At 35.2% G+C, this 21,837-nt stretch overlaps 1 protein-coding gene across 5 annotated transcripts in view; it reads left to right on the top strand.

The window, feature by feature from the left end:
- The window catches only part of SCN7A (sodium voltage-gated channel alpha subunit 7), an 81,181-nt gene extending 62,962 nt beyond the window's left edge, over positions 1 to 18,219 (top strand). For all 5 annotated transcript variants that reach the window (XM_084999378.1, XM_084999376.1, XM_084999377.1 and 2 more), the window contains 7 exons: positions 1,507 to 1,614; positions 5,930 to 6,208; positions 6,935 to 6,988; positions 8,127 to 8,264; positions 9,986 to 10,087; positions 10,404 to 10,674; positions 15,331 to 18,219. In XM_084999378.1, coding sequence (XP_084855504.1) covers positions 1,507 to 1,614; positions 5,930 to 6,208; positions 6,935 to 6,988; positions 8,127 to 8,264; positions 9,986 to 10,087; positions 10,404 to 10,674; positions 15,331 to 16,397 — 2,019 coding nt within the window. In that variant the 3' untranslated portion in view covers positions 16,398 to 18,219. The remainder of the gene's footprint in view (positions 1 to 1,506; positions 1,615 to 5,929; positions 6,209 to 6,934; positions 6,989 to 8,126; positions 8,265 to 9,985; positions 10,088 to 10,403; positions 10,675 to 15,330) is intronic.
- The last annotated feature ends 3,618 nt before the right edge of the window (positions 18,220 to 21,837 follow it).

Raw genomic sequence — 21,837 nt, 5'->3', positions numbered from 1 at the left:
TTTCTCTTTCTGACTTACTTCACTCAGGATGAGAGTCTCTAGGTCCATCCAGGTTGCTGCAAATGGCATGATTTTGTTCTTTTTTATGACTGAGTAGTATTCCATTGTGTATATATACCACCTCTTCCTAATCCAATCAACTGTTGATGGACATTTGGGTTGTTTCCATGTCCTGGCTATTGTGAATAGTGCTGCAATGAACATGTGGGTGCATGTGTCTTTTTCAAGGAAAGTTTTGTCTGGATATATGCCCAAGAGTGGGATTTCTGGGTCATATGGTAGTTCCATGGATAGTTTTCTAAGGTACCTCCACTATGTTCTCCATAGTGGTTGTACCAGCGTCCATTCCCACCAACAGTGCAGGAGGACCTTGGTCTTCTAAATTAATTCTTGCATATTAACCTTTTACTTCAACCAAAGCAGACTATGCCTGCAACCCACCTTCCTATTTCTTTATTTTTATTCTTTTGTGTCCACATCCCTCTATGCTTATGTATGTGATACCTTTACTTCAAAGCCAACTTCAAGACCAACCATCTCTTTAGTAGAAAGTAAAAGAGAACGTTTTTTCACTTATATCACCTTTAACATACAGAAAATATGAAGGTACAAAAAAGTTAATAATAGCTGTACCACCTCGTTAATCTCCATTAACTTTTATTGGACTTAAATCATATTTGTGCATATATGTTTACTTTAAAAAATCACTTAAGTATTTTACTATATATTTTGTAGTAAATACTTGAACACAACAATATTTATTTCCTCCTTGGTGCCTCTTCTCTGAAATCCTATTTTGTATATTGTCTTAACTATATTTACATTTGGATGTATATATAAATATATTCCAAATTTTGTTTTAATGAATATATTGTGTACTATTACTATATTGAAAATAATCATGAAATTGAGTCTTAATATAGTTTCAAAATGAAAGTGAATATAAATATTAATTCTTGCCATAAAGAACGTCAAATATACATTTTTTTTTGCTTATCTCAATAACATATATTCCTAGTACCAGAAAATAGTTTTGTTTTATCTTTTTAAAAGTGATTTTAAAACAAAATGATTTTCATGGAGTTCCCGTCGTGGCGCAGTGGTTAAAGAATCCGACTAGGAACCATGAGGTTGCGGGTTCGGTCCCTGCCCTTGCTCAGTGGGTTAGGGATCTGGTGTTGCCGTGAGCTGTGGTGTAGGTCGCAGGCGCAACTTGGATCCCACGTTGCTGTGGCCCTGGCGTAGACTGGTGGCTACGGCTCCAATTCGACCCCTAGCCTGGGAACCTCCCTATGCCGTGGGAGCGGCCCAAGAAATGGCAAAAAGACCACAAAAAAAAAAAAAAGATTTTCTTATACCTTTCTGTAAGACATCAAGATATACTGAAATACATATTATATTTTACAAATTTTTAGTAGACTTTGACTATGTATCTTTTCTGTAATAAAAGATCATTTTATTTTGATTGAAGTTTAAATTCTATTTGCTTTTTTAAAATATATCCAGGTGTTTTGTCTTAGCTTAATGGGCAAATCTCGGGAAGAACTGAAACCACTTATTTCCATTAAATTCCTTCGTGCGCTCAGAGTTCTATCTCAATTTGAAAGAATGAAGGTAAGAGCAAAGTTTCTAATTTAATCTATAGATTTTTATTTAGGATTAATTCATTTCCATAAACTCACAAGCTTTGTTGTTTTCTTGTTTGTATCTTTAACAATATTAATACAAAAACTTTGTATGCTGCTAATTAACACACATAAAAAAAGCTTCATTGGTTATACTTACTAAGATTTTAGACCTTTATTGCTCATGAGATATGAAAACTAATAAAGATAAGCAAAATATCTCATAGATGAGACAGAAAATATAGTTTCAAAAAGTAATACCATTCTAGGAGTTCCCATCATGGCTCAGCAGTTATCAAACCTGACTGGCATCTGTGAGGACACGGGTTCAATCCCTGCCCTTTCTCAGTGGGTTGAGGATCCAGGTGTAGGTCACAGACATGGCTCAGATCCAGTGTTGCTGTGACTGGTATAGGCCAGCAGCTTCAGCTGTGATTCACCTCCTAGCCTGGGAACTTCCATATGCTGAGGGTGTGTCCCTAAAAAGACGAAAAAAAATAAATAAATAAAGTAATACCATTCTAACCCAGATATATACAAATATAAATGAAATTATCTCTCTCCATATTAAAAATATAACTGATAGAAAATAAAACTTTAATCAGCTGGATAACCTTTTTAAGTGATAAGCATATCATGCACACTAATTGACTTACTAAATGAAATAGCAATTTGAATTTTAAAATAAATTCCCTTTTGTCACATCACGAATTTTATGAATTCTTGCCAGTCCTCCCTCTCCCATGTTAAAGATTCTTCTGAACAATGTGAGGGAAACTAATAGGTTGAACCATATGAAATGGCCAGTGTTCAATCTTTGGGCCTATAGTGGAAATCCCTTATGGCCCAGCCTAAAAGAAAAAAGAGACTTTGACCACCACAAATAGTATAATTATGTAGATATACAGTGATCAATTCTATGTAGAAATGTGAGAAAAAGTTTAATTTTACCTTTTTTTATAATCGTACATTTATATTTCCTTGCCTTTGTCATTTATATGGATTATTTAACATTAGCATGACTATTCGACTAATATTATGGAATATCACGTATTATATGTAGGTAGATACAGTAAGAAATTTATGTTTAAGTTGTATTGTTTTTATAGTTTATACATTGTATATTACATTTAAATGCCATTCATTAAGAAACTACAATACTTAAATTCTTTCCACTTGGGGGAGTTCCCGTCGTGGAGCAGCAGAAATGAATCTGACTATGAACCATGAGGTTGTGGGTTCGATCCCTGGCCTTGCTCAGTGGGTTAAGGATCCAGCGCTGCCGTGAGCTGTGGTGTAGGTGGCAAACATGGTTCGAATCTGTCATTGCTGTGGCTGTGGCATAGGCCAGCAACTCTAGCTCTGATTAGACCCCTAGCCTGGGAACCTCCATATGCCGCAGGTGCAGCCCCCAAAAGACAAAAAAGACCAAAAAAAAATCTTTCCACTTGGATAAAAGGTGGATATTTATTTTTATTTCAAAACTTGAAATTATATTGAGTTTACTATTATAAATCCAAACAGAAACATAAGTAATTTAAAATATATATTTAACCAAAATCTTACTTCCAAATTTTAATAGTACCACTTTATCATTCACTGTAATATGATTATATGATATACATGTGTTTACATATGTTTATACATTGTAAGCATGTTAATTATATTTTAATACATATGCAAGTATATGATTGACAATATTTTGTAATTAATATGACTCTCTTACTGGTCAATCTAGTCCCCAAATGCATTTGATGTGCTGGTGTTGAGAAAGAAATATTTTGATTATGTAGCAAATACAGAAAAATTCCAACTATCATATACCTAGAAAACAAAAATCTAAAATGTTAATTGTAATTTATGAATTACAAATGTAATTACAAATGTAATTATAACTTATGAAACATTTAATTAACAATATTATGGAAGTCCACAAAGTGGTGAAATACCCCAGTGCTTTTAAACCAAAATACAGAGGAAAACAAGCTGAAAATAGAAAATGAAAAGAAATGTAAGATTCAGGAATGATGATACAACCAAATTTCTAGCACAAATTCAGTTTAGTGACAGGAAAATTTCATAGAATATTCTAGGATTATAGACTACCCATGGCCTACTAACTCAAAACATAAGGGCTGTGAATGGGGGAAATGTAGAGATGTTTTTCAAAGGATACAAACTTTCATTTAAAAATATAAGTTCAAGAATCTAATGTACAGTATGGTGACTGTAGTTAATGATACTGTACTCTATAGTTGAAATTTTCTAACAGAGTAGATAGATCTAAAACATTTTCACCATATACCTAAGGATAGATGTTAATTAGCCTAACTGTGGGACTTATTTCACATTGTATATGTATATCAGGTCATCACCTCGTATGTCTTAAATTTACACAACTTTATAAATTATACCTAAATGATAGCTGGGAAACACATGCACTCATATTCACCAACACAAACAAATTAGATAATGAATGTAACTAAAATAGCTCTTCCTTATTGTAAAAAACATTCTGGGATAATATCAGGTGTTTTGGGGTTTGTTTTTTTTCCCTAATAAATTTAGATACATAAAAGGTGAAGAAAGAGTACCAAAATCAGTAAGTTGTCTGCCCTCGAATTAGAGAAAAGTAGGAACAGATTTGCTTCGGAAGCTGCCTCTGTCAGAAGTTAAGCATTGTACTTTTTGATGCTGTGAATTTATTAGAATGGCAATGAGATAGTAGCCACAGACAATTCAAGGTCAGTTATGGTTAGATCAAGGTCAATTCCAGATCTAAATCTTCATCTCATCCTCTGGAAATTCTGTAGTTGAATTATCTCTGAAGGTATATCATGAGGAAGCTACCTGATTACAAAATTTTATGTATTTAATAATCTTTGGGTCTTGGAAGCTCTTACTACTCAGATATTTGTTTCAACAATATCTATTGCTTTTTTTTCTTACATTTGTGTGTATTTTCTAATAGCATTTTTTTCATCAGAGGCATCAGTGCATCTCTTGAAATACCTTAAGTGTCAACAAAGAATCTGTAACTTAATTTTACAAATAAAATTAAATGTAATTAACAGCACAATTAAATATAAAAATATTAATTCAAGGACATAAAACTAAGGAATATAAGCAAGAAAGCACATTCGAAAGGCTATGTATCCAGTAATGGCTAAAGAAAGGAAAAGGTTAGAATGGTGGAAAAGAGAATGATGCCTCAGGAAAAAAAAAATAAAAAGAGAGAGAGTGTGTGTGTTTGGGGAAAAGAAGTCAAAAGTATAAATAACAGGGAGTTCCCATCGTGCTCAGCGGTAAGGAACCCGCCTAGTAATCATGAGAATGCAGGTTCAATCCCTGGCTCACCCAGTGGTTTAAGGATCCATCATTGGCATGAGCTGTGTTTTAGGTCTCAGATGCGGCTTGGATCTGGAGTTGCTGTGGCTGTGGTGTAGGCCATCGGCCATCAGCTGCAGCTCCACTTCGACCCTTAGCCTGGGAACTTCAACATGCTGGGGGCATGGCCCTAGCAAAGATTGGAAATATTTTATTGGGTATAGCCACTAGCTTACATTTGCCATGACAAATGATAAGAATAAGAGTCTAGTGGTAATAATTAAAGAAAAAAAGGATTTGAGGAAATGGAGACAATGGTCATAGACTATTGCTCTTATTCAAGTTTAGGTAGCAGATTCACTTCCCATACTCCCCACTCTGGAGTGACTCACAAGAGACTGAGTGGTTCAGAGAAAGCTGTGATTGTAAGAGGCACAGTTGCCCATTCAGTGTTTCTTGAAGCAGTCTCTTGACTTGGCTTCATTGCTGTAGTCTCTTGGTCTTCCCCTTATCTGCCTGGCTACTCCTTCAACCTATCCTTTGTAGGCTAATCCTCCCTAACTTTAGAATACCCATCACTTAAGCCTAGGCCTATTTCACTCTCATTTTAATGTTTTCTAGATCATTTCATACATATATATAACTTCAGTTGTCTTGCCCATTTATGGCACAGTATAGGAAATGGATAAATGTGTTAAATCAGTAAAATGACTATTTATTCTAGTATTTATATTGATCAGTTCTGTTGCCGTTTAATGATTTTTTTAGTACAAGAATTTTGAGAATATCTGTAGTTTTAATATATTTTTAACTGAAATTTGTTATTTAGGTTATTCAAATAGGCATATGGCCTATTAAATCTTTAGTGATGGCCCTTTTTGTTTCAATATGACATTACATTAATAAATATTTCCAATTTAATTAAAATACTTTGACATTTCTTATCTAAAGTTTACATGTTTGTTTTTATATGGCAGGTGGTAGTGAGAACTTTGATAAAAACAACTTTACCCACGGCAAATGTGTTTCTGGTCTGCCTTATGATCTGGCTGGCTTTTGGCATCATAGGAGTACATTTATTTGCTGGCACGTTCTATGAATGCATTGACCTAACAAGTGGAGAAAGGTTTCCTATATCTGAAGTCATGAATAGAAGTCAATGTGAAAGCCTTGTATTTAATGAATCCATGCCATGGGAGAATGCAAAACTGAACTTTGATAATGTTGGAATCAGCTTTCTTTCACTGCTTCAAGTAGTGAGTACATGTTTGAATTTGTGAATTTTATACTCATCCATATGACGGTGAACATAAAGGACAAAATGTAGATGATTAATAAAGTTGGTTTTAAATTATTTTAGCAATTATTAGTTATTAGTTACATATTATGGAACATACTATATTACGCTCATTGGGAAAGACAAAAGTGAAATATAGTACTTGCTCTTTGGGGAGAAGGAAGTGGAAATAAAGGTAGGACTAACAGAGGAAATGGCAGATACTGGGCAAACCTATTTCCTCCACCACTGATCAGATAGTAGTTTCACAATTTGTAATCCAACTCGGTTACTACAATTTTGTTTCTACTTAGTGCTTGAGGAATAGCTACTCTGTCACCTAACATCTAGCAGATATAAAGAGGCAGATCATTCCGGTCTTACTTCCCTCATAGTAAAGCACATATATAAAGTGACTAGGACACTTGGGCAGCATGTATTTATTTACCATTTATCCATCTACCTAATCAGTTCTCTCCCTTTTTATTTACACTATGCTAAAATCTTTTAAGTTACTTACTACAATTAAGCTAAGTAGTTTTAAGTAGTTGTTAATAGACAAATATAATAATGAAAATAAAGATCACAATTACATGGAAGTATAGTCAGTCTTACTAATCAAATGTTTTACTGTATTAATAACAGATTGATTTTTAATTTTTATTTGCCACGAAGTTTCCCTAAGAAATACTTACCATTTTTACAGGCAACATTTAATGGATGGATCACTATTATGAATTCAGCAGTTGACTCTACTGGTGTAAGTATAAATAATGTTAAAGGTCAAGTAGAGTAATTTTTGTAATTCAAGAACTGGGCACAAACAATAATTGAATAATTAACATGGTAAAAGCAAACATTTATGCTAGGTAGAAATTAAATACATTACAGATTGAACATTTCATAAACAGTGAACTGCTCATATTCAATGGCTGAGGCCCAACAGGTTCATTTGAAGGATTATCACAACAGTGATTAAACCAATGCAATAAACCTTAAAATCCAAATAAGAGTTCCTGGAGTTCCTGTTATGGTGCAGCAGAAATGAATCCAACTAGTATCCATGAGGATGCAGGTTCAATCCCTGGCCGTGCTCAGTGGGTCGGGGATCTGGTGTTGCCATGAGCTGTGGTGTTGCCATGAGTTTGGATCCCACGTTGCTGTGAAGTAGGCCAGCGGCCATAGCTCCAGTTCGACCCCTAGCCTGGGAATATCCATATGCCATGGGTGCAGCCCTCCCCCAACAAAGGCCAAAAAAAAAAAAAAAAAACAAGCAAATAAGAGTTCCCTGGTGGCTCAGTGGGTAAAGTATCCAGCATTGTCACAGTTGTGGTATGGGTTTGATCCTGGAAACTTCCACATGCCAAGGGCAAGGCCAAAAATCCCCAAAATACAAACAGAAAAGCAAATAAAATTCAAATAAACAAAGCAATGATATCCCTTCACCAAAGAAACAAAGAGGAAATTCTGCCTCAAGGAGAATTGTTGGATTTTCTTGTCATAAATTGTTTTCTAAATCTTATGTTTTAAAAAGTCAGTATCAGTGTATCCTTACTTTCATACTTTTTAGTTTATTTTTATTTTTAAAAACATTTTTTAGAGTAGTTTTAGATTTACAACAAAATTGAGAAGGGGGACACAAAGATTTAACACATGCATAGCCTCCCCATTGTTAACATCACTCACCACGATGTACATTTTTACCAAGGATGAACCCAGACACATCTTGATCACCCAAAGTCCGTAGTTTACCTTAGGGTTCACTCAGTATTGTACATTCTATTGGTTTGAACAAATGTATAATAATATATCCTTCATTATAATACCATACAGAATATTTTCACTGCCCTAAAAATCCTCTACGCTCTGCCTTATTTTGCTTATTTCTTAACTTTTAGGTAGATATGCAGCCTAATTTTGAAAATAACATCTACATGTATTGTTACTTTGTTGTCTTTATTATTATTGGATTATTTCTTCCTCTGAGTATGTTGATTGGTGCAATTGTTGCTAATTTCAACAAGTATAAAATGAAGGTAAGTATAAAAATTGTCCTGCTTCGAATAATTGGTTTTGGATGCAGCATAATATCATTTTTACTTGGTACTTTTCTTTAAAAAAAAATTGATATTCTGGCATATTGATAAATATTGCTAAAATGTTCATATTTACATTGTTTTCTATATTCATACAGGCAGACAAGTTTAAATGTTAAAAATTACAAGTTTTTCTGTATGTATGTTTGTAAATTATGACATGCTGAAAATTAACCCTGTTGCCCATCTGCACAAATATGTGAAAATGTTCAAGAAAAATAAACCACACTTTTTTATTCTCTGATACACTCAAAGCTTTCAAAGTCATAACTAGCAGAGACATCTTTGTCAGATGGAATAGCTTTTTCTGCTAGAAATAAAGTCATAAATCCTAACTAGATGGCCAAACAGGAGTGCTTGAAACAAATAAGAGAGAATGCAGAAGCAGAATTGAACAACCTCTGGTATCATCTCCAAAGACTCCCTTCAGGGCTTCCATTAATACAAAAGCCTCAAAAGGCATATAAATCCACTTATTTTAACCCTAGGGACCTATTTTTATTAGGTGTAGGAGTGCCTTCCAATAAAGGAAAAAGAGTTTAATCTTCAAATTCCATCTTTAGCCATGTCATCACAGTTTGACTATGTGCAGAATCTGGTAAACAAAACCGCTTGGAAACTGCATTTATCAGATGGGATTAGAAAGGCTAGTAGTCAAATATTCATTGAATTGATGCTTAGGTTTCCTAGGGATTTCAACCCAATGGGATAACATCCTAGGTTTTGCTTCAAATTGGTGGGTGTGTCAATTTTAAGTGACTGAGTCCCTGGCTTGGACAGTAACAATTCCTAATTCTTAGATTAGTACATTAAATGTTTACCTCTTATTCACTTTGGGTATTCTGTATAAAATAGTGAAAATAACACTGGGAACACAAAGATGAATAATCCCTTGAAGTTTCTTTAAAGAAGTAAACACAAAGTACTTCTGAAATAATAGTGAAAAAGGATTTTTTGGTAGTATTTGGAAAATTAAGTAGCATCTGAACATATAAAAACATGTATATTACCAATTTTATTTTCTTCCTGATGATTAAAATGCACAAACCAACTTTACCTCTAACTTTTGAGTTCAGATTTTCTTGATAGCCTTTCCAGATACCATCTGCTATTCTCCCGTGTCTTTGTCAAACAAGAAATAGACCTCAGTAATTAAAGTTAAATACGATCAACTACCCACAGGAAAGTGAATTAAAGAATTATTGAATAGCAGTAATTTCCTGTGTTTTGTATGGATTTTTGTGCAGAAAATCAGACATGTTTAAACATCATTTAATTCATTGTAGGTAAGCTTTTTTTAAGAATTAAATTAATAGGAGTTCCCGTCGTGGCTCAGTGGTTAACGAATCCGACTAGGAACCATGAGGTTGTGGGTTCGATCCCTGGCCTTGCTCAGTGGGTTAAGGATCCGGCTTTGCCCTGAGCTGTGGTGTAGGTTGCAGACATGGCTCGGATCTGGCATTGCTGTGGCTCTGGCGTAGGCCGGTGGCTACAGCTCCTATTAGACCCCTAGCCTGGGAACCTTCATATGCCACGGGTGCAGCCCTAGAAAAGACAAAAAAAAATGTAATAATCACCAAGCTTTCTGATATGCATATTAATATAAGATGAAATTTGAATTAAATATTTTTTAATATTTTTTTCTTTCATGTCTTCCCAAGGGAGGCGCAAATATATTTATAACAGTAAAACAGAAGAAACAATACCGTGCACTGAAGAAGCTGATGTATGAGGACTCTCAAAAACCAGTACTTCGCCCAGGAGTAAGGAAACATCTAGATGTTTTTTAAGTTTTTGAAAAAATTTCCTATACATATTCTGTCTTGCAAATGAAAATGTGTTTTTAAAATTCTTAACAACAAATGCTTTTAACAGAATTTTTAAAATATAATCCCTTGACAAAGCTTTTGATAAAGAGTCTTGTTTAATTTGCCTGAATGCTATAATTATAGTTTGGTAAAAACTTATTCCTCACTTATTCTCCTGTTTATGCTGGGAGAGAAGTTGAAAATCAAAAGAGAATGTGTATGTATAAATATCCTATTAATAAAAATATTATACCTTTTTCCTCCCACACAGAACAAGTTCCAAGGATTCATCTTTGACTTGGTAACAAATCAAGTTTTTAATGTCATCATTATGGTTCTTATCTGTTTCCAAGCAATAACCATTATGATACAAAGTGATGAACAGAGCCTGCAAATGGACATTGCTCTCTACTGGATTAACTCAGTTTTTGTTATGCTATATGCTGGAGAATGTGTGCTGAAGCTCATCGTTTTCCATTGTAACTATTTCACTAGTGGATGGAACATTTTTGATTTTATGGTGGTGGTTTTCTCTATTACAGGTAAGATTTTGCTTAGTCAAACTCAGGCAAGTTTTTATAGTAAATATCTCCTGAGATATATTCTTTGAATAAGCAAGACAGGTAGGATCCCTTTTATTTCCAACTGGAATGCCTTACATTTTTGTGTTCATACAAGTGGACATGCCTGGAAGATATAAGTTATTAAAAAATACTTCTTGAATTTATACATAGACTTCATAGACCACCAGGTAAGTGCTTAATTACCCATTCAGTATATCACATGCTTTATTTTTTCTAAGATGACACTAGAAGGATCTTTATATATAAGCAAGTTATAACCTTTCAAACTCATTATTATGTCCTTTCCTCTAATTTCTAAAGCTGTTTACCACTTTCATAACACTAAAGTTTTAGGCTTTAATGAATTTGTTTTAAGTTTTCTTACTTTGAGATCCCAGTCCTTTATTTAACAAATATATTTGATTTCCCTCTTTGTGAAGAGATATTATGTTATATGCAAAGAATTCCATAGCAAATAAGTTAGGCATAATTCCTGTTTATACACAGTTTATAATCTATTAAGAGATAAATATAATTAAACAGCAGATTTTAATGTTGTGCTGTTTAGTGTATGATAAGGAAAGAGGTGCTACAGCAGCACACCAGAGTGAGGAGCACCTAATCAGTAAGTAGCGGTCAGAGAAAACTTCAGGGAAGAAACAAAAATCTGAAGAGAGACCTAGTAGATAAGGAGGTAGCCAAGAAAGAATCTAGGATTAAAAAGTTTTAGGCAGAGAAAAGTCTGTTTACCTTCTGCCTTCCATGAGAGACATACTAGAATGTTATCTCCATAAGAGTAGGGACAATATTTGTGTTATTGTGAAGTACTATCTTCTGCAGTCAGTAGTGAAAAATGTAGATAAACAGGGTGCCCAGTTGTGTATCCAGAAAATGCACTCGTTCAGCTGGTAGTAGAAACAGTGCAATTAATATTGATAGACAAGTATAAGAAACTTGCTAGAAAAGTAGAAAAAGTCGAGAAAAGGCCGATAGGAAGAAAACAGAGGAAAATGGAATTAAAGAGCCCTATGAGATTGAAGTGAGAGTTACTGACATCTGGAAGGAGAGGAAATTGCAGTACAAGACAAAGTTGTTTGAATTTGGGATCTCAGAAGGTCAGGTACCCTGGGTCCAGCATGTGGCCATAGATGGGTATGACTAAAGTAAAATGATGGAGATTACTAAAGTTAGGAAAGCCAAAGACTGAATGATTAGCCTTTCAATGGGTTGTGGATGGTAGGTGCTCGGATGGAAAGGGTGAAGGTAAGCCATGTGCTAAAGTCTCCAGTGAATATAAATGAGGAGGAATGAATAGATCACAGAGCTGAGGAATGATAGGAGATGGTATAGTTGAATGGCATGATCTACAAACTGTCAAAGATTTCTTTCTTTTTTCTTTATAAAATTATCTGGAAATCACATTGGAAGGAAAGAAAAATGCTTGCTTTATCTTTCTATCTTGAGAACTATGGAATGGGAAAAAATGAGCTGTCTGTGCTTAAAGAGTATTTGCTAGGGAAATAGTATCCTCAAGATAGAGTCAGATTTTAGGTAAGAAAGGCTATGAAGAAAATTTAGAGGTGAGGAAGTTAAAACATGTTTACAATTAAATGGGGAAACCTCCTTCATGATGGAAGACTTTGGAAGATTGAGGAGAAAAGAAAATTTGAGTCAGAGCATAAGGTTTGCTAAAGCACTGTGGAAATGAGGATATCCATAAGATAGAACATCAGAGAGAATGCCATCATTGACAATTGACAGTGACTGAATTAACAGAAATGTGAGACATGAACCTTTCAGATTCAACAAACTTACCATCTCATTTAGAAGCTTCATGGGATTTTCCCCTCCTCCACCTTCTCAACTCAAAATGTGACACACAATCTTCAGCACTTCCAGAGAGCATCCCTTATTTTTTTTTTATTAACTACAATTTCACCTTGTGTTCGTTATCTCATTCCCATAGTTCCCCCCATTCTACACTGCCAAAAAGAAAAGTTCTAGGCAAAGACTAACTTATTCAATTCATATTTAAAGCTCCTAAGGGCCCAGAAACTATTTGTGGACTAAATAAGTTAAATTACAACCTGTGAATCACTGAATGCCAAATATTTTTGTAATTACATTTATCAACAAGTCTGTCTTGCATTATTTTTTTTATATTTTTTTTTATTTTCCCACTGTACAGCAAGGGGGTCAGGTTATCCTTATATGTATACATTACAATTACATTTTTCCCCCACCCTTTCTTCTGTTGCAACATGAGTATCTAGACAAAGTTCTCAATGCTATTCAGCAGGGATCTCCTTGTAAATCTATTCTAAGTTGTGTCTGATAAGCCCAAGCTCCCGATCCCTCCCACTCCCTCCCCCTCCCATCAGGCAGCCACAAGTCTCTTCTCCAAGTCCATGATTTTCTTTTCTGAGGAGATGTTCATTTGTGCTGGATATTAGATTCCAGTTATAAGTGATATCATATGGTATTTGTCTTTGTCTTTCTGGCTCATTTCACTCAGGATGAGATTCTCTAGTTCCATCCATGTTGCTGCAAATGGCATTATGGCATTCTTTTTTATGGCTGAGTAGTATTCCGTTGTGTATATATACCAGCTCTTCCGAATCCAATCATCTGTCGATGGACATTTGGGTTGTTTCCATGTCCTGGCTATTGTGAATAGGGCTGCAATGAACATGCGGGTGCATGCATCTCTTTTAAGTAGAGTTTTGTCCGGATAGATGCCCAGGAGTGGGATTGCGGGGTCATATGGAAGTTCTATGTATAGATTTCTAAGGTATGTCCAAACTGTTCTCCATAGTGGCTGTACCAGTTTACATTCCCACCAACAGTGCAGGAGGGTTCCCTTTTCTCCACAGCCCCTCCAGCACTTGTTATTTGTGAATTTATTAATGATGGCCATTCTGACTGGTGTGAGGTGGTATCTCATGGTAGTTTTGATTTGCATTTCTCTTATAATCCGCGATGTGGAGCATTTTTTCATGTGTTTGTTGGCCATCTGTATATCTTCTTTGGAGAAATGTCTATTCAGGTCTTTTGCCCATTTTTCCATTGATTGATTGGCTTTTTTGCTGTTGGGTTGTATAAGTTGTTTATATATTCTAGAGATTAAGCCCTTGTCAGTTGCATCATTTGAAACTGTTTTCTCCCATTCTGAAAGTTGTCTTTTTGTTTTCTTTTGGGTTTCCTTTGCTGTGCAAAAGCTTTTCAGTTTGATGAGGTCCCATGGGTTTATTTTTGCTCTAATTTCTGTTGCTTTGGGAGACTGACCTGAGAAAATATTCATGATGTTGATGTCAGAGAGTGTTTTGCCTATGTTTTCTTCTAGGAGTTTGATGGTGTCCTGTCGTATATTTAAGTCTTTCAGCCATTTGGAGTTTATTTTTGTGCATGGTGTGAGGGTGTGTTCTAGTTTCATTGCTCTGCATGTTGCTGTCCAGGTTTCCCAGCAATGCTTGCTGAATAGACTTTCTTTTTCCCGTTTTATGTTCTTGCCTCCCTTGTCAAAGATTAATTGACCATAGGTGTCAGGGTTTATTTCCGGATTCTCTATTCTGTTCCATTGGTCTGTCTGTCTGTTTTGATACCAGTACCACACTGTTTTGATGACTGTGGCTTTGTAGTATTTCTTGAAGTCTGGGAGAGTTATGCCTCCTGCTTGGTTTTTGTTTCTCAGGATTGCTTTGGCGATTCTAGGTCTTTTGTTGTTCCATATAAATGTTTGGATTGTTTGTTCTAGTTCTGTGAACAATGCCATGGGTAATTTGATAGGGATTGCATTGAATCTGTAGATTGCTTTGGGTAGTATGGCCATTTTTACAATATTGATTTTCCCAATCCAGGAACATGGAATATCTTTCCATTTCTTTACATCTTCTTTGATTTCTTTGATTAAGGTTTTATAGTTCTCGGCATATAGGTCCTTTACCTCCTTGGTCAGGTGTATTCCGAGGTATTTGATTTTGTGAGGTACAATTTTAAAAGGTATCGTATTTTTGTATTCCTTTTCTAATATTTCATTGCTGGTATACAGAAATGCAACTGACTTCTGAATGTTAATCTTATATCCTGCTACTTTGCTGAATTTATTAATCAGTTCAAGTAGTTTTGGGGTTAAGTCCTTAGGGTTTTCTGTGTATAGTATCATGTCATCTGCATACAGTGTCTGTCTTGCATTATAATTAGCTTATATGTATACTTCTACTCTTTATATTATATGGTCTCTGCAGACAGGAGTCATGTTATTCATCTTAGCATATTTTCATGACACTTTCATTAAGTATCCAATAAAGCTTGGGTTGAAATAAATTTCTTGATCTAACTGCAATCAGAAAAATATGACTACTGTTCTATATTATGGATTCATTCTATCTGTGATTCCTGAAGTGCTTGACTGATAATACTCTTAAAATGATGGTAGAAATAATTCCCTTCCAAATTTTGCTAGATACTCTGAGCATTGCCACAGTTAGTATTTGGCTATCCCAAACTTTCATATGTGCTAAATGTTATATTGGAAGGATTAATAAGATTACTTTAGCATATAGGACAAAACCAATGAAATGTGAAATAATTTATATTCCTCTAAATAATTATATGGCCTGCTTTCCCTCTATCCAGGACTATTTCTGCCTCTGACGGTAGGATATTACCTTGTACCTCCTTCCCTTGTGCAACTGATACTTCTCTCACGGATCATCCACATCCTGCGTCCTGAGAAAGGACCAAAGATGTTCCATGATCTGCTGCTTCCTTTGATGCTGTCACTCCCCGCATTGTTGAACATCAGTCTTCTCATCTTCCTGGTCATGTTTGTCTACGCCATCTTCGGAATGTACAGTTTTGCCTATGTTAAAAAGGGAGGTGGAATTAATGATGTGTCCAACTTTGAAACCTTTGGCAGCAGTATGCTCTGTCTTTTCCAAGTTACAGTATTTTCTGGTTGGGATCAAATGCTTGATGCAATTTTCAACAGCAAATGGTCTGACTGTGATCCTGATAAAATTAATCCTGGGACTCAGGTTAGAGGAGACTGTGGTAACCCCACAGTTGGGATTATTTATTTTGTCAGTTATATCCTCATATCATGGCTGATCATTATAAACATGTACATTGTTGCTGTCATGGAGTTTTTAAATATTGCTTCTAAAAAAAAAGCCAAGACATTGAGTGAAGATGATTTTAGGAAATTCTTTCAGGTATGGAAGAGGTATGATCCTGATAGAACCCAGTATATAGACTCTAGCAAGCTTTCCGATTTTGCAGCTGCTCTTGATCCTCCTCTTTTCATGGCAAAACCAAACAAGGGCCAACTCGTTGCCATGGATCTTCCCATGGCTGTTGGGGACAGAATTCATTGCCTTGATGTCTTACTTGCTTTAACAAAGCGAGTTATGGATAAAGATGTGAAGATGGAGAAAGTTCTTTCAGAGATAGAATCAGGGTTTATGTTAGCCAACCCTTTTAAGATCACATATGAGCCAATTACAACTACTCTGAAACGAAAACAAGAGGCAGTCTCAGCAACTATCATTCAACGTGCTTATAAAAGTTACCGTTTGAGGCAAAATGACAGAAACACACCAGACAGTCATGTGATAGACAATGACAAGGAAGTCCAGATTATCAAAGAAGATTCTGATTTTGAAAAGGCTGAGGGAAAGGCAACAATTCAAAGTCAAATCTAATCCCACACTATCTTTTCACCTTCTTTGCATATCCTGCAAATGTTAAAAATTTAAATCAGAAATAAAAGCAAAGATCAGAGAAAGAAAATATTTTACTTAATAATCAATTGTTTACAACCCATAGCAGATAATCTTGTACTCACAAGATCCCATGCCCAGTTCACTTTTACCTCTGTATATTCAGTCTAGCCAAGACAACCCCTTACTATCACTGGAGAGTTAAACTGGGTTAAAATTGTCATTTGATAACCCAGTGCTTGTTTTCTCTGTATGGCTTACATGATATGCACTTCTTCTGGAGGATGGGGGAGGTAGTGGCTGCAATTAGTAGCAAAAGGACTTTCTTATATATTTTATGTCTGCTTTAACTTGATAGATTCAAGTCACCACTGATAGGACTTAAGTTCCAAATAAACAAGTACTTTCTTAATGTGGGGTGGTGTTTAAAAAAAAAATTGTACAGTGCTACCAGCCATTAAATCATAAATTTGCCTAAACAGATGGCAATCAGGGGAAGAAGAAATACAGTTCTTAGAAAGTGCCTTGGAGATCAGTCACACAGACTCTTGGGGTGATTCAAACCACTTTTGAAAAAGATTAATTAGAGCTTAAGTTCTGTTTCTGATTGCTTTTGTTTTATTTTCTTTTTGATAACTGTGGATTAAGGTTGTTTCATTTTTCATTGTGGTTTCTTATCTTTGGCTAGTTCCAGCTAAGGTCCAGCTCTTTAACAGAATGGATTCCTACAATAATCAGCATAGAGGAAACTATAGTTATGGTCTACATTTTTTAAATTTTCTTATTTCTCATTGGGAAACAGTGGCCTCTTTAAAGTACTTTTCACTGTACTTTATTTTTTTTTATAACTTTGAGAAAAAAGTGATCACTAAAACTATGTGGACTCAAATAGGAGATCAAAGTGTGAGTTTATTGGTTGTGGTGTTTTATAACGTTAGTGAATGCAAATTAGTTTGCACTGATTTATTTTTCCAAGTTTTTTTTGTTGGTTTGTTTTTATCACGTACATAATAACTCTGTAAAAAGTTTTATGTTTGAAAATTTTTAAAGTCCTAAACATTAATTTTCACTAGTAAAATTGTTTCTTAAGGATAGGCACAAATATGAAGAAAGCATAAAAATGCAGTCACTTGCATCCCTGTAGTCTGAGATTCTGATATTTCTTCCATTTGTATTAAGATTGATTTCAATGTGCCTACAAAGTCCTAAAGGATTCAAAAAGAAAATATATATACTCTTGACTTAAATGACGTTTTAAATATGTTGTATGACATTCAGTATCACTTAAATATCAGCAATTGTATTTTATTATGAATGCATGATCCCGATTGAGCCTTAACTATTATAATCTATTTCTGCTGCTCAGAAATGTATTAACCTGACCAAGATGCCTTTGGGGACCCCCCCCCCAAGCAAATGTAATTTCAGGGTTCTGTTTCTTTCAATAAGTGTTCCTTCCTTCTCTCCTCCCCTTCTCCATCATGTGTTGGAGACCAGTGAGGAGTCAGTACTAATTTAGGGGCATGGTAAGAGCCAGTGCTTTATCTAAGCTTCTCAGTTTTCTATTTCTTGGAAATGCTTTGATGTGGAAACTGCTTCAAATATTTAAACTTAACTTGCTTCTGTAAATTCCATAAAGATTATGAACTGATTTTAGTTTGAAAATTGTATCTTTTAATTGAAATCATTTGCCATTAACCTCCCAAAAACTATGTAAAGAATTATTTTTAACAAAGTCTTACAATATATTCTACTTTTTAGATACTAAAGAAAATAATAAATCTAACCTGTTAACCACACTAAACTTTGGTTCTTTTTCTTTGGTAAATTAGGTTTGTAACTTTGTATAATAAGAATATTTTATTTTATTTTATTTTGCTTTTTAGGGCCACACCTGTGGTATATGGGAGTTCCCAGGCTAGGAGTCGAATCAGAGCTGTAGCTACCAGCTTATGGCCACAGCAATGCAGGATCCGAGCTGCATCTGTGACTTATACCACAGTTCACAGTCAACACCAGATCCTTAGCCCACTGAGCCAGGCCAGGAATGGAACCTGCGTCCTCATGGATACTAGTAGGGTTCGTGTCTGCTAAACCACAACAGAAACTCCCTAAGAAGAACATTTTAAAATGAGCCTTACATTAAAGTTTTTTCATTTAGGCTCAAAATTTAAAACTGAAAATGCTTGTGCTTCCTTTGGATTAACTTAATTTTGTAAAATAAATAAATCTTAGGAAGCTTACCAGAGACTCTTAACGCACTGACAAAATGTAGAAAGCACTCCTCAATTAAATCCTAAGTTTACTAGATGTATCTTCATATTATTAGAATTTGCTTTGTGGAAAATAATGCTGAAATTAAATTTATTGGTATGGTACTATTTATCAATACCTGCTTCTTTAAAATTTTTCTTTATTCTTTAATAAATATAATTCACTTTAAAGTAGTTTTAAAGATATTAGAAATAGCTCCCATTTATGAGCAGACTGTTATGTCCAGCCTTGTGCTAAGTATTTATCATGCATGAACTCAGCATTCACAACTCATGAAGTAAGGCTAATTCTCAATTTATAGATAGAAAAAGCAGGCTTAGAAGGTAGTGCTTTTATATGATACTTGTAATTAACAAGGACAGGGACCCAAACCAGGGCTATTTTCAGAGCCTTAATATTTCAACACTCTACAATAATGATCTGTTAATAAATGACCTGGGTAAAGACAGAGGAAGTATAAGATGAATTAAATTTTTGTACAGAGATAAGGAACCTCCTCCCCTCCCTCTTCTCTCTTTCTTTCTCTCTCCCTCCCTCCACACCCAAACCCCTAATCTCCAGCCCCACACCCTCACTCCTGTGAAGGGATTATTATTTTATTTTATTTTACTTCATTTTATTTTTGCTCCCCCCCCCTTTTTTTTTTTTTTTTTTTTTTTTTTTTGCCTTTTTAGGGCCACACCCGTGACATATGGAGGTTCCCAGGCTAGGAGTCGAATCGGAGCTGTAGCTGCAGGCAGTACATCACATGCACAGCAACACAGGATTCCAGCCGCGTTTGCGACCTACACCACAGCTCACCCTCATGCCAGATCCTTAACCCACTGAGCAAGGCAAGTGGTCGAACCCGCGTCCTCATGGATGCTAGTCAGCTTTGTTAACTGCTGAGCCACGACAGGAACTCCCTAACGGAATTTTAAAAGTGGTGATGACCTCTGGAAAAAGGAAAGGCACAAAGGATAAAATGTAGAAGTTGTTCTCATTCAACATTTATCAAATGCTAGATACTAGAGGTAAACCCAGAGCCTGGATAGATATACATGCAAACACACATATATTCATACATATATACAAAGCCATACAAAGGTAAATCTGAGACAAAAGAACTTACTGCTGGGGGAAACATAACTTTACAGTTGGATATAATATATGGACCTTTTTATAATAGTCATATAAACTAATATGTGCATAGGAAAGAATGATGGGGATTCTGCATTAGAAATTACAGGCGATGTTAGTAAAGTGAGGATTAGTAAAGTTTATTCTGAAGATAAAGTTTTTATCAGAGAAGGACACTGTATTCAACACAGAGACAGTTTTAAAGAAAGGAGTTCATCATGGAGATGAAACCTAAGGTTCCAGTTTCTAGTTCTTCAAGCTAGAGAGGGGAATCAACAAGAGGATACCAATTTCCCAGTTTGGACAGAAAACTGGAGGGGAATTACTCTGGGCACCCTGAATCCCTTCCCAGACATGCTTTAATTTGTCCTTTGATTCTTGAACCCTCTCCTACATTAACAGTTCCTTTCAATGAATCCCAGGTCCACCTTCTCAATTCTAACACTCAATCAAGTGTCCCAGTGAATAACCAAGTCTTTACTCCAATGGTGGGGATTTTCATCTTTATATTAGATAACCTAAAACTGTGAGGGTCAGACACTTAATCATCTCCTTATGTGTAAGTAAACCTCTTATCTTCATTGACTTCAAAATTACAAATCATCTCAAAGGGGTTCCTCTCAACTCCAGCTATTTCCTCTATTAACCATCCAGGTGGCATATCACCCCTATACCTAGATTCCAGGCTAGACCACTTAAAGGTAACATCTTCAAATGACCCATAAGTTAAAAGTCTCCAATAACACAAAATTTCAACACTTTTCTTCCCTTCTTTTATCCTTCCCATCTTTCCTTTCATAAAAAAAATCTGTTGAGTACTTCCTAGATATTAGGCATAGCAATTTAGAGATAAATAAGATTGCCTTTGTCCTTAAAAAGGTATTAGTCAAGGTTCTCCAGAGAAAAGGAACTAATAGGATACACAGAGATATACAAGAGGAGATTAATTATCAAAGCAATTCGTTGACACAATTATAAAATCTGAGATATGCTCTGTGCAAGCTGGAGAACCAGAAAAGCTAGCAGTACAGTTTAGTCCAAATACAAAGAACTGAGAACCAGAGAAGCCATGATGTATCTTCTAGTTCAAGGCTGAAGGCCTAAGAATTGGAGAGGGACACTGGTATATGTCTCAGGATCTGAATCTAAAGGTCCCGGAACCAAGAAATCCAATGTCCAAGATCAGGAGAAGATAGATGTCCTAGCTCAAGGACACAGAGAGAGAACTTAGGCTTCCTCTACCTTGTTGTTTTATCCAGGCCCTCAAAGAATTGGATGAAGCCTATGCATTGGTGAAGGGAATCTTTCTTTTTTTCCCTCCATTTACTTTCAGCAGACATATGTCACTGAATTTAAAGTGGATTTCTTGTAAGCACTATATGACTGGGTCATATTTTAGTCCACTTTTAATTGGTATATTTAGACCATTTATATTTGAGGTAATTATTGATATAGTAGCACTTAAGTTTGCCATTTAATATTTGTTTTATATTTGTTTCCTCCAGTCTCATTGCTCTGGTTCTCTTTTCTTACTTTCCTGCACATTTCTGAACATATTTTAGGAGACCATCTTAATTTATTCACAGTGCTTTTAAGTATGTCTCTTTGTATATTTCTGGTAGAGTTTTTTTCTGAATATTACCATATCTACTTATCTATATATCTGTCAATTACAATTTATACAGTTATCAGCATTTTGCCACTTTGAAGTGTGGAAACTCAGTCTAATTTAAATCCCTTTATCTTCACTTTAAAGTGCTATCTATGGTCATGGGAATCAGAGGGTGCTATAATTTCTGTTCCAGTCATCAAATATGGTTTTAACACTCATGAGGAAAAGAGAATTGTCCCTTGTATGTGCCCATATTTCTGCTCTTTGCATTATCCCTCTTTCCTTCCTGATGGTCCATCATTTCTTCTTTTTATCAATTATTTTCTGTTGGAAGAATTTTGCCTAGTCAATCTTTAAAAGTAAGAGATTTTATTTCTGTTTAGTATTTTTATATTTTTATATGTTGAAATGATAACA

Source organism: Sus scrofa, chromosome 15, assembly GCF_054392235.1.
Source record: "Sus scrofa isolate SSC_HxYL_T2T_F1_AM1 chromosome 15, Sscrofa_HxYL_maternal_Yorkshire_Landrace_v2.0, whole genome shotgun sequence".
Lineage (NCBI taxonomy): Eukaryota > Metazoa > Chordata > Mammalia > Artiodactyla > Suidae > Sus > Sus scrofa.
The sequence above is the reverse complement of the archived record's forward strand: the minus strand, read 5'-3'. Positions and strand labels throughout refer to the sequence as shown.